This window comes from Leucopleurus acutus (assembly GCF_964270905.1).
Source record: "Leucopleurus acutus genome assembly, chromosome: 17".
In the NCBI taxonomy this organism is placed as follows: Eukaryota; Metazoa; Chordata; class Mammalia; order Artiodactyla; family Delphinidae; genus Leucopleurus; species Leucopleurus acutus.
Window position 1 is genome coordinate 610683 of NC_139159.1, and position 22050 is coordinate 632732.

The 22050-nt window shown below is 50.4% G+C and overlaps 1 protein-coding gene across 5 annotated transcripts in view; it reads right to left on the reverse strand.

The window, feature by feature from the left end:
* Positions 1-22050, reverse strand: part of PRKDC (protein kinase, DNA-activated, catalytic subunit) — a 159512-nt gene that overhangs the window by 5313 nt on the left and 132149 nt on the right. For 3 of the 5 annotated variants that reach the window (XM_082859124.1, XM_082859126.1, XM_082859122.1), the window contains 15 exons: positions 17579-17753; positions 14588-14762; positions 13203-13396; positions 12397-12580; positions 11626-11786; positions 9524-9735; positions 8506-8593; positions 8275-8418; positions 4691-4895; positions 3773-3840; positions 3017-3237; positions 2691-2783; positions 579-668; positions 321-392; positions 39-240 (listed from right to left, as the gene is read on the reverse strand). In XM_082859124.1, the coding sequence (XP_082715250.1) occupies positions 39-240; positions 321-392; positions 579-668; positions 2691-2783; positions 3017-3237; positions 3773-3840; positions 4691-4895; positions 8275-8418; positions 8506-8593; positions 9524-9735; positions 11626-11786; positions 12397-12580; positions 13203-13396; positions 14588-14762; positions 17579-17753 (2284 nt within the window). The remainder of the gene's footprint in view (positions 1-38; positions 241-320; positions 393-578; positions 669-2690; positions 2784-3016; positions 3238-3772; positions 3841-4690; positions 4896-8274; positions 8419-8505; positions 8594-9523; positions 9736-11625; positions 11787-12396; positions 12581-13202; positions 13397-14587; positions 14763-17578; positions 17754-22050) is intronic. The other 2 variants (XM_082859125.1, XM_082859123.1) reach the window with 1 other exon arrangement.

The following is a 22050-nucleotide window of genomic DNA, read 5'->3' on the forward strand; positions in this document are numbered from 1 at the left end:
GGGCAACTCCAGCCCAGAGCGGAGAAGGGCACACTCACCTGGGTGGCTGATCCGAAAGCATGTCCGAAGTCGATCCCGATCACGCCGCCCGTCTCCAAGCTCACCATGAAGTTGTTCAGGTGCCTGTCTCCGATGCCCAAGATCCAGTGGCTGACGCACAGGAGCGCGTGGGAGCTGGCAAAGTGGTTGCGGAGAGCCAGGAAGGCCTCGGGGCCGGTGCTCATCTTCAGGAAGGCCCGCCTGCAGGGGGACAGCCGTGTGGCCTCTGCCCTCTGCCCTCTGCCCCCAGCCCCCGTGAGCAAAGTCGGGAATACTCTTACTTTAAGAGATCGGCCGGCACTTTACTTTCTCTTTTTCTAAAAGATGTGACTGTTTCAGTGCGACTAGCTCCCCTATGATTTAATAATAGGAAATGTCCGATTAGAACGTCTCATGACTTGAAATTTAAACCTCTTTGTTATATTGAAGCTCGAATATCAGATAACAGCTAGATTTTGATGATCTGAGGCAACACTTGCTAAGAAACAAAAGTGAATACGCAACTTTGAGAAGAGTGAACTGGTCGGTGCAACACATACTTGAACATGAGCGCGTAGGCCCCAGGGTCACACCTTCCCGACATCCTCCTCAGCCAGTCTCTATACTCAGACGCTGGTGCCCGGGCGTCACTAACAAGTAGGGAAAGAGAAATCAGCATTAGGAAGATGTCCAGGGTTGCTGATTTCAGAGGCAAACATCACCAGGAATTCACTGAAAAGTAGTGAAGAGTCAGGGAAAATAAACGTGACTTCAATCATATTTAACATTAGCACTGAACTCCGGCTACTCTGGGTCTAGGATTTCCACACACCATTATCCATTCTTAATCACTCCTCAAGAACCATGGCTATCTCCTGTGCAAAAGTTCAGGCGCAGAGCCACCAGATACAATAAACGTCCCACTTCACACACAGGAACAAGATGAGCTGACGACGCAGGCATAGGGTCCCACACGCCTGACCCTGGGCGGGACCCCTCGCAGCAGGACAGCGCCACGTGCAACTTGTTTAAAGCACGTAAATCACTAAAGAAGCAAAATGACCACAAGCTACTTGTTGAAGACAGCCTGTCTGCTTCTGTCATTAAACACTGCCACGCTTGTTTTTTCTTTTAAACCATTTCCAGTATGCAGACACAGACAAAATCCACAGTGAATGCCAAAAAGTATCTTCTTAAATGACGATGGGTTTGAATTGAATTTGAAAAGCTTGTTTGCAATAATGTTTCACAGGCAAAAGGCAGTGTGGGGACAGGTGGAAACACTGTGTTACTTGTATGTTTAGCCACTTTTGCGTTTGCATCAAAAGTTTTAACAAGTTTTCCTTAAAAAAAATTAATAATAATAATAATCACTAAAGACAGAACAACTTCACAATATGTTACTTAGTAGTTAAATCCCTTAAGGTGAATCTTTTCTGAGTTGCTACTACGTTAATTTCACAGAGAGACCACTCCATTTCCATCTAAATTCTCTCCTAGTTTCAACCGGATAAAAGTCTTTAGGTTGGAAAACTGCAACATGTAAATTAAGAAAAAAACAGCAATGATCTTAGGAATGGGGGCTTGAAGTGCCTTGTTTTAAAAAGGTAGTGGGAAGTAATGTATACAATTCCATATGTGAAAAGCACTTTATACTCCTTGGACACCTGTGTTCACCAGATGCCTTTCACTCTCTCCCATCTTACAAGTGGGAGGCGGGGGGCAGGGGCCGTGGGAACCGGGAAGGTCACTTGTGCGAGTGGCTCGGGCCCCCTGTGCGTCAGCACAAGCACAAGCGAGAGGGGGGACTCCTGGCCCCAGGGTGCCGGTGCTGCAGGGGCAGCAGGAACAACTTTAGGCAAAAGACTCAAGTGAATGGAAGTAACGGTAAACACTGCCCCACGTAGCAACTACTGTCCAGGAACGAGAGCATGACCGATGAGAACACCGGCCCCGTGCAGGCGCTCTCAGGAAGGGGCAGGGGTCCAGTAAGGAGAATCTCCTCGCCCGCCAGCCTAACGCTGGCCCCCCAACGTGCCAACCCTTGCTTCAAAACGGCTGTGAGCCACGCTGTCCTTAGTTTGCTTTACAGAAACAAGGAACAAATCTTTTAAAAAACTTCCTGATTGAAAAATAACATGCTCATCGTAGGAAACCTGGAAAATAAAAAAGGATAAAGGAAAACAGAAAAAGCACCTGATTCATGACCTGGACCTACTCGCCCACCTGCGCCCCCTACGGGCCGGGGCAGCCTCACCTCTCCAGCCTCAGCTGCCTCGTCTGTACAGAGGTGACAACGATACTCACCTTCTTGCTTTTTGTAAGAAATAAATGACTTCATACACATTAAGAACTGACACTAGTGCCACAGAAAATGTATAATTAAATGTTAGCTGCTAACCTTACTGTTTTATTTTCCTCAAAGAGTCTTCTTCCCCAAAGTTAATCCTTTTTTAAAAATTGTGATAAAATATATGCAACTACTGTTTAGAACCCTGGACTCCATTTCCTTTGTTCACCCATGGAGAGGCAGATTAAAGTACGGCCAGGTGGCGGCCAAGGGTGCCAATGAAAGGGCCTGAAAATCCAGGTCCCTGGAGGCAGGGTGGAGGTGACCTGTGGGCTGGGGCGGCTGGGCAGGGCCGGGGCAGGGCCCTGGGACTCCAGGTCACCTGGTGTAGGCCGCCTTCTCCTCCCGTGACATGCTGCTCAGAAGGAGTTCCTTCAAGGTGCAGGTGCTTTCGATCCATTCAATTAGCCCCAACCTGAAAGGAGAGAACAGTCATGAACACCCCTGCCCTCGCTTCCCTAGAACACAGTTCTTCCCTTTCTCCACGAGGATGAACATCACGGGCTGAGCAGCGTCTGTGCTGTTGGCCTCTGTCCCGTGACACCTAGAACCCGAACCGTCACGGGACCCCCTCCTCCCCTTCCCGACAAAACCCCTTCCGGTCCTGTGCCCCCTGCGCCCCCATCGCCCACAGGGGGCTCTGCGCACCTGGAGGTCATGGGCACCACGCGATAGGTGGTCACCTGCAGGCCCCTCTGGCCACAGGCGGCGTCGCGGGCGAGCACCCCGTTCATGACCTGCAGCAGCTGGCAGACGCGCTGGTCCTGCCGCAGGTCCTCCCCGCCCTTCACCAGGAAGGCGTACTCGCGCTCGTCGTGCCCGCGTACCACAATGCGCGTTGGTCTCCTGAGCGAGGCCATCACTTTCACCTTTAAAGGTCAAACGAAACAGCGTTTTCAGATGGGCCCGGGTCTCATCACCAGAGGGGAGACGAGGCCTGGGGCACGCCCTCCAGGGACACAGGAGGGCAACAGAGCAAAGGACAAGCGAGGGCACTGAGTCTCCTGGTCCCTGTTCCTGCCCGGCTGCAGTGCCAAGAGGTGCCAGGTTCCCGGTGACAAGTGAAGAGCTTATAGACACGCGTTCTCGGGGACAGGCCACACACGACACGTCCACTATAGACACGCGTCCTCAGGGACAAGCCACACACGACATGTCCACTCGCTACAGGCACTTAAGACTCGTACGTTTGTCACACACACACACACACACACACAGAGTTTATTCTTCGAGTTCACTAGGTCCTTCAACATGACTGATGTTGAAAGACTGGAAACATTAAGGTCAGTAAATTCCCATCAGAAAACTTGTAACACAACCCTCAGAGAACCCCGTGCGCTTGAGACCGACGTGGGGAGTGAGCTGCCTCTCCTGGAACCTGAGGAGCTGACGCCCAGCACCTACCCGCTCGTCGAAGCCGGCGATGCGGGCGTGGTACTCGGGCATCGGCTTCCCTCTGCCGTCGTACTGACCTGGGACAAACCACAGAAGCCTGACTCAGAGGCTGCACCCTGCATTTAAAACACACCCACTGGTCTAACAGGAGGGGAGTTTTAACTCGAAGTTTTCCCTGGACGTATTTTTTTAAATGCTGCCATTTCTCAGTCTGACAGGCTAGTGGACACCGCTTCCCATTCGGGTGGAGCAGACAAAGGCAAACAGGGACGGCAGCGCCCCGGGCGAACACCCGTGCTGTTTCCAGCGGAGTCAAGCTGCATGTCAGGAGGCTCTGTTTTCGGTGGTTTTTTTGAAACCCATGGTATGTGATGCGCAGCTGTTAATAATAACAAAGGAAACTCTTTCTCCAAATCCCTTTCTCCCCACTGGAATAAGGACCTAAGTGACCACAGTGAAACACTCGGTCTGGCAAATTCCACGGTGAAGACAGGGCGGGTCCTCAGTGCCACTCTAGCGTCCCTCCTGCCGGCACGTCGTGTACCATCATCTCGCTGCTTTAGGTGGGACCAGCGCACACCCCACAAAGCCGTGTGCAGGCACACCGCATTTTACTGCACTTCTCAGATGCTGCAGTTCCTACCATGCGCGGGTAGGTTCAGAGGACATTACCAGCTACCGTTATTAGTAGGTGGACGTCTGAGCACTTGTCTTAACCAGGAATATGACTAGACGTTTAATAAGCGTACTACTCACAGTAATTATAGATTTTCCTAATGATGAAAAATATGTGGAATTTAAAATTCTTTTTAAAGAAAGAAAACTGTCAAGATCCCGATTTCACCATCTCAGAATCAAAAGTGCCGGCTGCAGCACGACTCTCCTCCAAGCACCCTCCTGCCCACCCCCGCCGCGCGGTGAACTCACCAGGAACCTCTAGCTCGGCCCTCAGGAACTCCGCCCTGAAGCTGCTCATCCAGGGCGAGCACTCCTTCAGGTTCCCTGGCGCCTTCGAGGCCCTGCTCATCCTCCCAAGCAGCGAGCTGGTGATGCTGCGGAAGTCCTGGAGCCTCATGCCAGGGAGCTTAGAGCCTCCTCTGCCGAAGTGTTCATCAAATTCTTTCCCAAAAGCCTGAAATTAATGATAATTTACCTGAAATATTAATGTTTAGCTGAACTTCTGAAAAAGTTCCAGGCTCACGAACCTTCATAATAAACAGGTGCTCAAGTTGTATTGGGTTTTTTCCTGCACTTTTAACTGACAGTTTCACTCTCCTTGAATGTTTCAACACTCTTAAAACACAGTAGGCTGCCTTTGTTTTTGTCTTTGTGCGCCTTTGAGAAGATGGAAAGGATGACAGTCAGCAGTGACTTCTGAGCATAAATTCTTAATAAGGGCTTTAAATACATGGGGAAATCCTTTAACCTCTGTGTCCGTTGTACAGCTGCTGATCTGCACCATCATGACAATGGGAGTAAGTAGGAACAAAGTACAAAATAAAGGACATAATTCAATGGAAATGAACAGCCCAGGGACTGCCCTGCTGGCACGGTGGTTAAGAATCCTCCTGCCGATGCAGGGGACACGGGTTCGAGCCCTGGTCCGGGAAGATTCCACATGCCGCGGAGCAACTAAGCCCGTGCACCACCACTACTGAGCCTGCACTCTAGAGCCCGTGCTCCACAACAAGAGAAGCCACCGCAATGAGAAGCCCGCGCACCGCAACAAAGAGCAGCGCCCGCTCACGACAACTCGAGAAAGCCCGCGCGCAGCAACAAAGACCCAAACACAGCCAAAAACAAATAAACAAATTTTTAAAAAATGAACAGCCCAAAGTTCTTCCTCGCAGCAAAGAGAAAAACATAAGAAAAAAACACTTTCCCTTAGTGAGGGTCTTTCAAGCCATTATTTTGGATCAAGAACCAGTATAAATAGCATTTGGGTAAGTTGTATTTCTAGAAGCGATTATTATTAGAAGTTCCCTATCCTGGAATATATCAAATCATTCTTTGTATTAGTTTCTACTCAAATATTTATTTAAATTATAACCCTGATATCAAAATTTAAAAAACAAGGGCTTCCCTGGTGGCGCAGTGGTTGAGAGTCCGCCTGCTGATGCAGGGGACACGGGTTCGTGCCGCGGTCCGGGAAGATCCCACATGCCGCGGAGCGGCCGGAGCCTGTGCTCCGCAACGGGAGAGGCCACAACAGTGAGAGGCCTGCGTACCGCAAAAAAAAAAAAAAAAAAATTTTAAAAAAACAAGAAACAAAACTCAAGAGTATTACTAACAGTGACCTAAGGTGTCAAGATTCACCTGATCATCTTTAATTAGAAATGTTTTCCCAAATGTAGAACTAACCCCACATCATGAGCCTGGTATAAATGAAATATAAGCTCTGTTTTAGACAATCCACTACAGGAAAATTAACATATATAAAACACAGTTCTTCCTTGGTCTATAAATGGACTGAAAGTATAGAAACAGTCTGCAATCCTTAGAATGAAGGGAAAGATCAATCCGCATTTCCCAGCATAACCAGCACCAGCACTGATCCAGACGGCACAACGCCCCTAAGGGCCCCCTAGACTGAAACCTCAGGCAGTTCTGCTTTAGCGGATTAATATTTTAATTAACCGACGCAAACTGTGTGCTGATTTGGTGCGAAGCAGAAAGTTCCAGATGGACTGTCCCGGGTACTAGGAAGCAAGCTCTGGACAAACCGCGGCTGCAGCTGTGGGGACGCTTCTGCCGGGCTTGGCCCTGCTGGGCGCGCGGAGGGCTGAGCTTGGCCGGGACAAAGCCTGCCAGGCTGCGGTTTCCAGGGTGGGGCCAACAGGCAGGCCCCCACCCCCCCTCCGCAGGAAGCTCACGGCGACCCCTCTGCCGCCCTCTCGGTTGGCCCTGGGCCGGCCACGTGCTTAGCACAAGCGGCGTGGCTCAGAACAAGGCCTGGCGAGCCCCAGACACTGGCCGATTTCACACGTCAAGCCTGTTGAGGCCGCCATCCCTGCTGCCCGCCCGCTGCCCACCGGGGCTGCTCCTGCACTGTGACCGCAGAGGCTGGCGCGGCCCCAGCTAGGGACAGGGCGGACGCAAGCGCCTTCCCACCGACGGTTCCCGCTGTGGCCACGGGCCCGCCACCCTTCAGTACCTTCTCGGGACGTGGGTTGCCCGCCGGGGACCTGCAGTCACTGGGCAGCAGTGAGGCTGACCTGATAGGACATGGGGTCGAACATGCGTCATAAAATGCAGTACGTGCCGAGGTTTAGGGTTTTACTGTCACTTGAGACACAGACCGGGACACATTAGGCAGCAGGTAGTCCTGTCTGTTCCCACATTCAGACAGTTAAGGGAAGCTCCCCGAAGCAGGGACGACTCCCCCAGCCCTCCCTCTGGAGGTCAGAACCGTGCCCCGCCCGCGTATCCAGACAGAGACGCCAGCGGTGGGCTCCGCGGGCAGAGGTGAGTGGAGTCAGCCCTGCCCCCGAGCCTGACTCAGGAGGGCGCCCCGGAGTCACTGTGCCTACTGCACAGGAGCATCGCTCAGTGGACAAGGGACACACAGGCTGTGGAGCAACCCCCAGCACCCAGAGGGGAGGCACCGACACAGGCTGCAGCACGCATGCCGCGGAGTGAAAGAAGCCGGGCCCCGCGGGACTTGTCCACGCGGAAGGTTGGGCAGGCGAGCCCCCGGGGGCCGGCAGAGCAGGGAGCGGCGGGAAGACAGCGAACCCTCGGGCACCGCACACTGTGACTGCACGCGCGGCAGGGTGTGTGACCTACGTCTCGCTGAAGCACTTGGTACACCCCCAAGGGACAGAGACGCTCCTCTGCACCAGAGACGCGCGACTGGTGAGCACCGGGGCTCCTACACGCTCTAAAGCTTCTTGAGGTTTCGTGAACAGAAGCGGTTTCACCAAATTGTCAAAACGAACTCAGCGTGACAAACGCAGGAGAGGTGCACACAGGTGCAGACGGAGGAGGCCCACCCCCGTCCCGGGGGTGGGGGGGCGGGGGTGGGAGGGGCCAGGCGGGGAGCACCGCGTGCGTTCTCTCCCTTCCAAGTCTGGAGCAACTCTGAAACTAGAGCTCACGCTGACGCCACAGCTCTGTCCACACAGCACGTGTCAGGTGGCCCCGTGAGCTCTCGGAGCCTTGGACAGAACTAAGTGCTCACAAAATGGTTACAACCTGCGGCAAATACAAACGTTTTCCTGGTCCGATACCCAAATCACTCTGAGGATTAAAAACATTAAACTACACATAACCTTCATATCTAAGAATCTGGCCATGAAGAACAGAATGTGATAGAACCCTGAGGTTTTACCTGTGCCCCACTTGCCACTGTCTGACCTAACACACGCCATCAATATCTAACAGACACAAGTCTAAGGGAAGTTTACAAATTCAACAGACATTTTAAAACCAGAAGTATTAACACACCAGCAAATAGAAGCCCTCGTCTTCATAATGACTGTAATCACCAAGCGGCTGCCGCCCCCCCGTACCTGGATAAACCTCCTTCGAAAACTCCCGAGACCTGGAGCCTGTGGGTCTCCCAAGGCTGCGTACATTCTCTCATACATTCTCTCAAGGTTCTTCTTATTTACAGGGTTCTTTTCTAGTTCAAGCTTGACGTCCTCCGTCCAGTCCTGTGCAGAAAAAAAGACACGTCAAGTTGGACTGCAGGCAGGTTGCACTGAGCCCGTGTCTTACATGCGGGAAGCTGTTAACGCTACCTTAAAGAGCATCTCAGGGCTGGAGAGCTGCTCCAGGGCGTTAATGAAGTCCTGAACCACTCCTTCTCGATCTAACTTAGCTTTAATCCTACAAAAAATGACCAGGTTTAGGTGCTCAAACATCTTCCAAAGATCAAGGCCTATAATTTTTATGTATATATAATTATATTTATATATAAAACAATACATAACCAACCACACAGTCTAGGGAAGGAGAAATTTAAAAATTATCTCCAAAGCAGATGAAGCACAAAGTGTGTCCTGTATCAAGAGATGAGATGAAAGCAAATTCTCAACATTTTGGCGCCCACGATCTCAAGTTCAAAAGGCCCTGCTTCTCAACAAACTTTCAACATTTCTCTTTGCTTTCTTTCTTTCTAAGGAAGCGATCACGCGGCAGCTGCCTCTGCTGAGACACAGGAGGGCACCACAGGGTGGGTGGGTTGCACGGCTGGCCCATCGGCGAGCCGGGATGAGGGCTGTGCCCCCCAGCCTTGTCCCACTCTAAATAATGAGGCAAATCAGTTCTTGACAGAGAAGGGCAACTAAAATGCCGTGCATTTACCAAGTATTCTTTCTAAAGTAAAACACTGCTGCCGGCTCTGGCAACTGTCCTCACTTACAAATCAACTGAAGAAGCGAAAAGGACATCTGGGCAGTTTACTGACTTAACGAAGAAGGGGGGGCTTCCCGGAGATTTTAAATTACAGAACAATTTCAGGAACTGATTCCAAAAAGCATCTCATCTAGTCCGTCTCAACCAACAGATTACTAATGGTTAGCATAACCATCTCATGAATAACATTTTAAGATGAACTGTGTTTACAAAAGGAAATAAATTCTACAGCAAATAACACACCAGGGCAGATGCACCCAACAGACAGACATCTAGGCCTCCTGCCCTCCATGGCAGCTCTAATTCATCTGAGGACACACATAAGCGTCCCTGTGTCTGCTTTGACCACAGACGTTTCGATAACCTTTCAGTGTTAGATGGACCTAATTTTTCTTGTGTCACCTGGCCACAAAGTCCTTGTTCTTATGGCCAGCAGAAGTGTCTCTGAAGGCGTAGCTTTCACTGCTTATCATGAACGGGTACACGATGGCCTGCGGGTAGTGGTCGGCGATGTCCGCTACAGTGCGCTGGACGGCGACCCCCTCCTCCTTGTCTAGCAAGGCCACCATGTGGCTGACCCAGCCGATGAAGTGCCAGCAAGGAATGGAAGAAATCTGAAACGGAGAGAAGTGAGTGATGAGCGGCACATGCAGCGCCCTCCCTTACAGAAGTGCGCTGTGTCCAGTATCAAAGCATAGCTGTATCTGCTACCGGCACTATAAAAACCGACAGACGTGTAGACAGAAAGTCTTCTCAGCCCTCCGGTTCCGACCCACTGGGAACCATCGATTCTTCTGGGCCTTTTCAGGGCGTGTGCACGTGGACCCTTTCTTCAGAAGAATGGACCTGGAGGAGACTTGCTGTTGCTGGCTCTTCTTAGGTCTACCTCATTCCTTTTAACAGCTGTACCATATTCTGCTTCATTTCACAAGGGCTCTACGATGAACTTTTAGGGTATCTGCAATTTTTGCTATCCAGATACTACAATGCACAACCCTATATGTTTATCTCTTTGTACTTGTGCTATATACCCATAGGAGAAATTCCTAAATGAGTTCCTAAATTCCTTTTTACTTTTAATGTGAACCTTAACAACTGTAAAAAACATCGCTAAATTTCCCTCCAAGAAGATTTTTCAAATTTCCACTTCTAAAAGCGTAGTAGATCGACTACTTTCCAAAATCCTTTCCGACACTTGACGTGATCCATTTTTAAAATCTATTGTCAATCTGACAGTTTTTAAAATCTATTTTCAATCTGAGAAGTGAAAGATACCTAACTTTAATTTGCGCGTCTCATCATTAGCGAGGCTGGGCAGTCAGCGTTTACCTGCATTACGTGCTTTAACCACACGTGCGACGCCCCTTGCTACGAGTCTGTCTGTTGCAGACAGCGGAGACGCCTGCTCTCCATCTCCAGTATGTGTTGCAAGTTTTTTCTCCCAGTTTTTTTTCTTAACTTTGTATATAGCATTTTTTTAACAATAGAAGCGTCAAGTTATTTTCCTCTATAGCTCCTGGGTTTTGTCTCTTAACTCCAAGACCATTTTCAGATTTTGCTCAGGTTTTCCTCTAATGCTTTTCCAGGTGTTTATTTCAAGATAAACTCCGCTGCACTTGGAATGCTGGTATAAAGCCAGGAAGGACGGGAGGCTTGGGGGCCCTCAGTGCAAGGCCAGCTGCCCATCTCAAGGGTCATGACAACATCGACCCACCACTCCGTTCGTTTCCACACAAACTCAAAATGCTATTTTTATCATATACGAGTATGATTTGGGGGAAGAAAAGAACCATAACTTACTGAAATATTTCTTTACTTATCTTTGAGGAAAATGCATGTGTACCGCATTTCATACCGAATTTACTTTAATCTCCTGTGTAGGACCTACTGAAAACCCTCACCTGTCCAAGCGCACAGAGAACTGACTGCGGGCTCGGTGACCAGCACCGTCTACAGACCTGCTGTGCACCCTTTCTGAACTATTACGTCATCAACTCAAAGCCTGGCCCTGTCTTCCAGTTAAACATCCACAAAGTCGCTAAGGAGGCTTTCTGATAACCCTCCCCTTTTTCCCCAATGCAGCCCCAGCGGAGAGGCCGGGATGGGGTGAGAGCGGGTAAGTGGGACGTGGGGCAGGAGCCCTGGGGGTTCCCGAGATGTGGAGCGTGGGGGGATGGCACCTGAAACGTCCCCCTTTTCTTGCTGCTGAACAGTGACCTGAGCATAAGGCCCCCGGACGTACGCAGCTCAGCCCTGAGGGGCAGCCAGCTCCGGGTGGAGGTCTCACCTCCTCCCATCTCGGTCCTCGTTCAGACGCGGCCTTCGCGTCAACACCCACAGAGCAAAGTGGGTGCATGGGAACACTCCCTTACACGGTTTTCAATGACACATGTTGTTGGGATGGAGCAAAACTCAGTGGTTATGAAAAGCCATTAACACACGCACCCCACACAACACATCTGTTAGTTCCGTCAAGTTCCCTCCGCCAGAAGGAAGACACCGACCTCTCTGGTCATGAGGCCCAGGGTCTCCTCTGGATACAGCTCAACGATCTGGAGGAGTCTGGGGAACTTCAGCCTGGCCTCGCTGGAGTGTAACTTCAGAGCTTTCAGCATTTTGTCCACCACGAGGGCCGGATACGTGCGCAGTTCTGCAGCGTCCAGGACTACCGGGGACAGGCGAGGAGAGACGTGGTCACTACCCACACACAGACACGAGTGGCATACTCAGCGCTGGCTGCTCTCCCCCGGGCTTCCTTTCTAACAACTACTGCAGCTCAGCAGACGGTCTCGGACTGCATGTAAGAGCTCCTCTCTGGGACTTCCCTGGTGGCGCAGTGGTTGAGAGTCTGCCTGCTGATGCAGGGGACACAGGTTCGTGTGGTCCAGGAAGATCCCACATGCCGCGGAGCGGCTGGGCCCGTGAGCCTGAGCTCCGCAACGGAAGAGGCTGCAACAGTGAGAGGCCCGTGTACCGCAAAGAAAACAAAAGAGCTCCTCTCTGACGCTGACCTCTGCTACCGGGTGAAGTAGTTTGCTTCCTGGGCTGGAACACAAGGGGTGGCCACAGGAGCTGGTCAGACATGCGCCAGGGAAGCAGATGGAGGGAGGGACGGAGACGCCCAACTCCGGTCCCACACCGGCCGTGGGGCATGGCCATGTCACAGCCTCTTAAACAGACAAGCTGTCTCTTAGAACACATGCCACTGAAAAACACACAGGAGAGCACAGGACCCGCAAGACCCTACATCTCCGGCGGGCACGCGCGGGGCTCACCGGGGGGGCCCTCCTCCTGCTTGCGGAGCCGCTGGTCACAGAACTCCACCAGCGCCAGGTAAGCCGCCACCAGCCCGCATGCAGGCTCCTGGCCCCGCGCCGAGCACCCGGCCTCCTCCTGTGCTGCCGTCTGCACGGCCTCAGAAAGGTGGTGGAACGCTCTCTGGTATAGGCCTGCCGCAACCTGGAACGCAGAGACCCCGGCAGGCTGTGAGCGAGACCAAGCTTCCTGAAGACCCTGCCCCCCTGGGACCCGTCAGCCACCGGTAAACAGAAAGCCGCTCGAGGGCAGAGCCAGGTCTGCCTGGACTGGGAAAGAGACGCCAGCCCTACGCCATCTCGGCGCCTGAACACCAACACGCGGGGCGTGGCTCAGGAAGGGCTGGAGGCTGGGGACACAAGTGGCACGGGGAGCACGTGGGAACTCACAAGTACACAGAACCACCTGAGCAGTGCCAACAGAGCAGGTGCTACACAAAAAAGCAGAAAAGCTGATTCTTCCCATAAGCTAGCGGGGCGTCTGAATGGCGGCCGGTGGTGAGATTCCACTAACAAGATTCACGGGAGAACCGTCCACATCAAGCCAACACAGACTTCTCACTATTAACACTAGAAGAAGGGTGTCGTTCAAATAAACAGGAAACACGGGGAGTAGGTCATTTTTCCATTAAGAAACCTGACTGCGTGTAACTGTCAAATGTGTCTTGAAAACACAAAGCGAGACTTGTCATTTCTTTCGTGTAGCGGAGCCTGCGCGGTCGAGACAAACACACGACACGAAGCGCTCAGGCTCCCAGCGTCACTACCTTCTCTGCATCCTCTGAACTGGATCCCGAGAGCTCCACGACGCTCCTGGCCTTGCTCTCCTCGATCCCAGCGAGGCAGGTGGGCTCACTGCTGAGAGCGTCAGCCATGATCTTGTATGCTGTGCCCACGAGAATGTTATGGTCACGGGACGCCACAACGTTTCTGCTCAAGTAGCTTGATGTGTTCTCACCTGCTGGATTACACACACGCACACAGGATTTTTTGAGAACTGAGTGAGTGACGTAAGTTACAAAGAAGATATTCAGAGTGTTCAAAGGTTGTTTTCTATTAAGAAACTAAAAGAAATCTTGAAGGTATAAGAAACTGACTTCAAACGTTGACTCGAGAATCTCTTGAACTCACATTAATGAACAATGTTCTTTGTCACCAGCGACCACGGCCCACCGAGGCTCAACAATTAAAACACCAAATAAACTTTCATTCAAGCGTCACCCTTCTGCATTTTGTCCAAGCACTTCTTTGTGTTAACAGAGAACAGAAAGTGTGCTTTCTAATGCATTCGTGCATGTACATCAATAACGCAGATTTTTAAACTGATGCTGTGACCTACAGCTGACAAAGCAACAGAGACCACCGCAGTCCAAGGTCTAGTACTATGTCCGGCCGTGTGGCTCTGGGCAAGCCTACAGCGTGCAGAGGTCGCGAAGAGAAAGGGCCGTCACCCGGCAAGTCCTGCACGCACACCACCTGCTCCTCCAGGAGACGCTTACTTCACAGGGCCGTGACCGACGGCAGCCAGTCATTATCACGAGAACCGAGTGCCGTCTTCATGGCAGCAAACTCCTCCTGCCCCCCCCCCCCAGAAAAGCCTATAAAAAGAGCTGAGCAGTCACGGCGTCATTTTCCGATCCTGGGATCAACGTGGAAAGTGCTTCCCCATCCTGCCCAAGAGTTGGGCTCGGGACCAGCGGGAGGCCGCAGGAAAGCCCTGCCGTGCACCTGGGACGTGCACACGAGACCCGGGACCCACACACGGGGTTCCCGCTCAGCCTTACAGGCCACGTCATCACAGACAGAAGAACTGAGGAGGAAAAAGGCTCTCATGGCTAATTGTTTGAGGCAGTTCTTGTATGTAAACATAAAGTTTTCCAAATAATTAAACTGTTACACCCAAAATTTGGCTAAATCTTAAAGAGAACATTTTAGAACTTCAACTTTAGTTTACAGATGAAGAAACAAAAGCTCCAGGAGTCCCATGCGGTAGCATTACTGGACACACGGCACCTTGGCGCCGCATGTTCAATAAATACTTAATAAAAGTTTTACAAATCTAATTCCCAACTGTCAGATAAAGCAGCACAAAGGATACTGCGAGAAGACACACAGCCACAACACAAACTGTGGGAGGAGAAGAGCCTCGTACCCAGCAGGGGCACCGTCTTCAGCGCCGCGCAGAGCTGCTCGGGCGGGCGCTGGGCCCGGGCCCGGCCGTGGCTGAGCCGGCAGTAGCTCTGCACCCACTTCACGAGCCAGTCCTCCCGTGTTTTTGACTCTCTGTGCAGCTCCTTCAGCAGTTTCAAGGCAAGCGAGAAATTATTCTACATGGCGGAAGAGAGAAAGCAGAAAGATGACACAGGAGGATGATAAGTCAAGTCACTCTACGAGAGGAGTTTCTCGCTGGCCCGCAGTGACCCATCACCTTAGCTTTATCGTGGGGACAGATACACAGTCCAGAGTCTCCGGGACACTCACGCAGCGGGGCACCCACGGCTGCCGTCTGATTCCGGGACTCTGTCGTCCGCCAAGAAACCCTCCATCCACAGGCATCTGCTCCCCTCCCCCAGCCCCCAGAGACTACAGCCTTCTGCCCCGGGTCTGCCCATTCTGGACACTTCCTACCCAGGGAGTCAGCTGTGCTCTGACTTTGTGCCTGGTGGTGTGTATCAGAACTTCACCCCTTGCTGTGGCTGCGTAACATGCTGCTGCATGCATAAACCACAGTTCATTTATCTATTTATCTACTGATAAACCTTCACATTGTTGCCACCTTTTGGCTATTCTGAATAATGCTCTTTTTTCTAATTTCAATGAACATAAAGAATCTGTATACAGATTTCTGTGTGGACGTTAAGTTTTCATTTCTCTTGGGTATATACCGAGGAGGGGAACTGCTGGGTCAAACGGTAACCCTCTGGCTTTTGGAGGAGCTGCCAGACTGATCTCCACGGTGGCTGCACTGCTCACCTCCCTGCACGGAGGGCCATCCCTCTACTCCAGCCATCCTGTGGGTGTGCGGTGGGACCTGGCTGTGGTTTGACCTACATCCTCCTGATGACTCGTGGTGCTGAGTATCTTTTCTTTCCTTCTTTCTCTCTCTCTCCCTCTCTTTCTTTCTTTCTTTCGCCATGCCACACGGCTTGCGGGATCTTAAGTTCCCCAACCAGGGATCGAACCCGTGCCCCCTGCAGTGGAAGTGCGGAGTCCTAACCACTGGACCGCCAGGGAAGTGCCCTGAGTGTCTTTTCATGTGCGTACTGGCCACTTGTGTGTCTTCTTGTGAGAAATGTCTATTCAGATCCTTTGCCTGTTTTCTCACTGGGTTGTTTGACTTTGTGTTGTTCGGTTGTAAAGAGTTATTTATGTATTCTGGATAAGCCGACCCTTACCAGATACATGATTTCCAAATATTTTTTCCCATCACATGGGTTCTCTCTTCACTTTCTTGAGTGTGCCATTTGAGGCACAGAAGTTTTTAGTTTTAATATACGTTTCTCTGTTTTTTATTTAGTTGGTTGTTTGGGGATGTCTTTTTTTTTTTTTTTTTTTTGCGGTATGTGGGCCTCTCACTGTTGTGGCCTCTCCCGTTGCGGAGCACAGGCTCTGGATGCACAGGCTTAGCAGCCATGGCCCACAGGCCCAGCCGCTCCGCGGCATGTGGGATCTTCCCGGACTGGGACATGAACCCGCGTCCCCTGCATCGGCAGGCGGACTCTCAACCACTGCGCCACCAGGGAAGCCCTGGGGATGTCTTTTACATCTAATTCTCTGCTGAGCTTCAAGGACACTGACATCAGTCCTATGCGTCCTTGTTACGACCCTTCCAACCACTCAGGCCAAAGTCCAGCCACCCTCGTCATTCCTGCAGTCTCTGGCCTTATCACATCTGCGTATAAGAGTGTACATTTCACACAGTTCTCATCCCCACCAGCACGTCCATGATCTTCGATGACCTCCTAGTCTCCAGTCCCTAGTTCTGGGCCACATGCTCTACAACCCACCTCAAACCAGCATCACGAGACAAGCCGTCCGCCCACGGCGGCGTCCACAATTCCCCGTTTCTCCCCTTGGGATTCTGTTTAAGCGTATCCCCGTACCTTCCTCCCCTACCACCCCCAAGTGCCCCCCAGGGGGCCCTCCTGCCCCCAGCAGCGGGGAGCGCCCACTGCGCCCCGCCCCGGGAGGCGCCCCCCACTTCCCACTGGGAGGCCACACGCACCACCTCAGCCCCGGGCCCCAGCCACTCCCCGCTGCACCCGGAGCTGAGGGGATGGAGGGCGAAATGGCCAGGGCCTGCTGGAAAAACAGCATCTCCTTTTTCTCTGCAGGAAACAGTGAGGGAAGACACTACCTGAGTCCAGAAAGTGGGGAGGGGGCACGACTTGAAACACCCACAGCATCCACAACTTCAAGGGGAGAGCCTGGGGAGACCAGGCGAGGGGGCAGGGCCTCCTCGGTGGGGTATCTGAGAGCATCTGAAGGCCAGCTCGTCCAGAACTGAACGCAGGGAACTGACAGAGTTATTACTTCCTTTATTCACTTAGGCTGCTGTTATGGGAAATATAAAAATCCCTGATACAAGACCCATCTCAAAGAAACACCTATAAATGAGCCTTTAAACCCACAAAACAAATATTAATTATTTGTACTAGAATAATATTCTTTGCTTTATAATAGCAATCAATATAGGGTCATTAAAGCAGCAAGCTCCCCTAGTATATCCAAATATGATTTAATTACATGAAAAATATAATTTAATACAGTTGAAATGCTTATATGCGACTTTTAAGCAAACCGCACTTTTATCAAGAAAGGACCTTATTATCAAATGATAGATTTCCACGAACTAAACCTAAATATAATTTGTTACTACCTGGCAAGCATTCATTTTGTTAAACAAGAGAAAACCTTTTCTTTATAAGTAAAGCAGAGAATAATCATTTTGAAATGATTAACAAGTGTATAATAAACTTTAGAGGCTTTCTGGAAATTTTTAAGTAAGTATTTCTTCAAGTGTACTTCCTTATAGAGAAAAAAAAATACTAACTACTCAACTATCTCTAAGCTTCAGATTTTAAAGAAAAGCTAAGTTTAAAGAACGCCAGTTTTGGATCGTCCGTGCCCCGGGCGCGCCCACCTGCTTCCGTGCGCTCTCCACCATCTGCAGCCTCATGGAGAACTTGCAGCTGGCGATCAGAGACCGAGCATCTTCCTCCGGAGCCTGCACGCCCGTCCCGTCCGCATCCTCACTCACACCACCATCGTCCGGAAGGAGAGTGAGCTTCTCCTCTATTTTGCTGAGAAAGAAACATCTACATGAAACAAAGAAAAATAAGAATTAATGCCGGACTCATAAAAGAAATCTCTGACATTCAGGAAGCTGCTGGACAGCATTCAGACAGAAATTCTACAGTTGTTAAAATTTTGCTTATTTTTTAGACTATAAATATACACTCTCAGAACTGGACTTAACCCCCATTTTAATTAACCAGCTCTTGGAAGATCACTGAGGGTATTTCAACACAATTTTCCAGACAGCATCTACTGCTTCCACCTCCACAAAGTAAAGTATTCACACTCGCAACCTGCTCTCTTAACAAATGGACAGCACACCCCGTGTTGAGTCAACACCATTTTTCTCCTTTTATCTCTGAATCTAAAGTCTTCGTCACATACGTGGACAGTGTCAAGCAGCGGGCAGGTTACCACCACCGAGAACAACGGCTGTATCACATGGACGGCCAGAAGGTTATTCTTATTTGTATCATGATTTACATATTTGACTTGGTTCCCATGATTCTAGTTTCATTATTTTCATTGTCAGTAACACGGACAAAGGACCTGAACATACAAAATTCACCCCAATTAATAACTAACTTTCTGTGCATCTGCGGACTAATTTCAATTTCTTAGAAACACTGTAGCCAGATAAACTAGCAAGTCTCACACCTCTCTTGCTTATTTTTTTCAGTTTTTCCCAACAAGCAGCCTCCCCAGCCACGGATCTGCTCCTGTGCTCCTGACCCCATGACCACCACGCAAGTGCCCACTTCCTTCCCAAGAGCTAAACAAGCAAAGGTGGTGGACCCTGGGTGCTGGGTAAACACCTGGAGAAGCAACGCGTGAACAGGAATGTCACCCTGCGGCGTGAACGAGGGCCTGGGCTCCCAGAAAGTGGGGCAGCAGGGGACAAGGACATGCCGTCACCAGCGAGAAGAGTGCATTCCACTCCACGAGGCAGAGTAGCCAGGAAGTCCCAGAGGGAGGGCACAGGTGAAACAAAGGTGGTACCCGCCATGCTCTTGTGTCAGCCCTTGGAGGAAGGAGCCCGGAAAGAGCCATCTTGGTAAAAGTGACAGAGCCCTGGCTCTGGTGAGGCCACAGGAGGCGCCACAGCCGCCCTTCTGCTGGTGACGGCTAGAAACGGGGTAGTATGCAATCACAACCACCCAGGGGTCTGAGGGTCAGCAAGAGACGGCCACCTTCAAGGACGCGGAGACCAGGAGAAGGTTCTGCCACTGTGGTGAGTGTCCTGCTTTTCTCTGTCTTCTCCCAGTTCTGCCACAAGGACAACCACAACGTGGAGCGTGGCAGCCTGAGTACGAAGACTCTGAAAGAAGCAAGCCCTGTTGTGTTGTGCCCGGAGGAACCAAAGGCTGCAAAGGGAACCCTGCAGGGGAGAGAGCGGACAAGGGAGCCTCTAGCTCCAAACAAGAAGCCGCGTGGACCGTGGCTACCCTGCGACGGGCACGTGTGCAGGACTGACTTGAGAGCTGAACTGAGACCTGAGCCAGGAGAAAGCGAGAGCCCAGGTGCAAGTCTAAGGGGCTGGCTGCTGCAGGGTCAGAACAGCCCACGTCCCCTGGGAGCTGTAAAGGGGCTCAGTCTACACACTTTCTAGGACACAAGCCAAAATTCACCGAAATCCAAAGAACCCAAGAAAATGTGCCTGTTTTCAGTGACAAGGACAGTAAGCAGATGTCGACTCTGAGATGACCAATAGGTCGGCAAAGGTCATACAAGGACCTTTAAACAGCTATTTTAACCATCTCTAAGGGGTCTAGAAAAATACACATGGAATAAACGAAAAGTAGGTATTTCAGCAGAGAGGGAGTGTAAAAAGAGCCAAATAGAAATTTTACTGAAAAGTACCTGGAATAAAACATTCACTAGACAGAATTAAAAGAGGAAACAACAGTGAGTTTGAAGACAGATCAATAGAAATGATCTAATCTGAAGAATAAAGAGAAAAAAGATTGAATGAAAGTGAACCTGTGGGACAATGTCAAAAGGTCTAATATATGTGTAATTGGCATCCCACAAACAAGAAAAATTGGGGCAAAAAAAATACTTGAAGAAACAATAACAGAAAATTTCCCAAATTTGGTGACATATATGTACAGATTCAAGAAGCTTGGAGAAGCTCAAACTGGATAAATTCAAAGAAAACCATACACAGACACATCATAATTAAACCGATAACCAACAATTAAAAAAACAATCTTGACACTGGCCCCCAAATATGACACATTACATATTGGGGAATAACCATTTGAACAAGCATGACCTTCCCTTTTGAAACATAGAGGACAAATGATCCCCCAGTACTCTATACCCCGAGAAAATATTCTTCAGGAATGAAGTGAAATAAAGACATCTCAGGCAAAGGAAAAGCAAGAGAATTCATCACAGGCAGACCTGAATTCCAAGAACTGCTAAAGGAAAATCTTCAGCTGAAGGGAAATATTAGAGGAAAACTTGGATCTTCAGGAACAAATGATAAGCATCAAAAATGGTGAGTGCAGGGCCTTCCCTGGTGGTCCAGTGGTTAAGACTCCGCCCTTCCACTGCAGGGGGCACGGGTTCAATCCTGGTTGGGGAACTAAGATCCCACATGCCATGCAGCATGGCCCGTCCGCAAAAAAAAAAGGAAAGGAAAGGAAAGGAAAAAAGAAAGAGAGAGAGAAAGAAAGAAAAAGAAATGGTGAGTATAAAAGACTGTTCCTTGTAAGTTCTGAATCATGTTAGACTATTTAGAGCAAAAATATATTATCTGTTAATATTTTCACTGTTACTTCATATATATATATATATACATATACACATATACACATGAAGTACACACGTCAATATGTCTTTACTGCAACATAAGCTAAAGTGCACATTTCATCAGGAAGACACAGCAATTATCAACATGTATGTGCCTAATAACTGATTATTAGGCAAACAGACAATTCTACAATCACAGTAGGAGGTTTTGACATCCCAATCTCAACAGCAGATGGAACTAAACAAAAAAATCACAAAAGACATGGAAGATCTGAAAAACACAATTGACCACCTCGATCTAAATGAAAATTATAAACATTCTGCAGTCCAAGAACTGCAGAATACACAGGATTTTCAAGTGCACATGGTATATTTACTAAAGTAGACCATACACTTGGTCATAAAACAAGTCTCAATAAATTTAAAAAGGCTGAAACCATACAGTGTGTGTTTATAACCACAAGGAGTTAATTCAGAAATCAATAAATAAGAGACACAGAAAACTCACTTCTAACTATTTCATGGATCAAAAACCGTGTGCCACAACTACTGAGCCTGCGCTCTAGAGCCTGCAAGCCACATCTACTGAAGCCCGCGCACCTAGAGCCCGTGCTCCGCGACAGGAGAAGCCACTGCAATGAGAAGCCCGTGCACCACAACGAAGAGTAGCCCCCGCTCGCCACAACTAGAGAAAGCCTGTGCACAGCAACAAAGACCCAACACAGCCAAAAATAAATAGATTTTTTAAAAAAGCAACATATTACATCATGAACACAGCAAAGACAAGTGATGTCACCACACCACAAACAGCAAAGATAAGTGACATCATCCAGATCGTGACACAGGTCATTCTCGACCTCGGTCCCCCTCACAGGAAAACCAACCAACAACTCTCAAGGACAAGACAGCACTGGGAAAATCCCACAACATGGGGATGAGGTGAAAACAGCCCCACACCCCAGGGACTGGGAGGGACCCCACTTGAAGGGTCACTGGGACCGCAGCCAGGGCCCCCGAGTCTACGGTTTCTCCAGTGGGAAGAGGAAAGCCCAGGGCTGTGGGTCTCACCTCCCAGGCATCGCGGGGCTCAGGGTATGACAGAAGACGGGGTGGGGCTTACAGCTACCAGGGCTGGGATCCTTCCAGGCAGTCCCAGCAGAGCCCGAGCAGAAATGCTGACCAGTGGCTTCACGTGCCTGAGCTGACACGGTGGCCCAGTCTGACCAGGGAGCTGGGCAGGACGCGCGTCTGCCCGATTCAGGACCCAAACAACGAGCCTTGCTGGCCTGCAGCGTGTTCTGCCCTCTGCCTGGGCAGGGAGCTAATTCACAGCCCCACCCACCTGACTGGGAAACCCAGCCGGAGCTCGGGGTACCTGCATAGCCCACCCTGCGACCCTGCTCACAGCAGCACGTGCTCAGAGCACCTGCCGGTGGACACAGCCAGGACTCCGGCCCAGCAGTCCAGGGGCTTGGCTCACGGTTCTGCTCCATTTGGTTCCCAAACAAGAGTCTGGCCAGCCGGGGGCCTGCATGGTGGCCCCTCGCACACGGGCAGGGA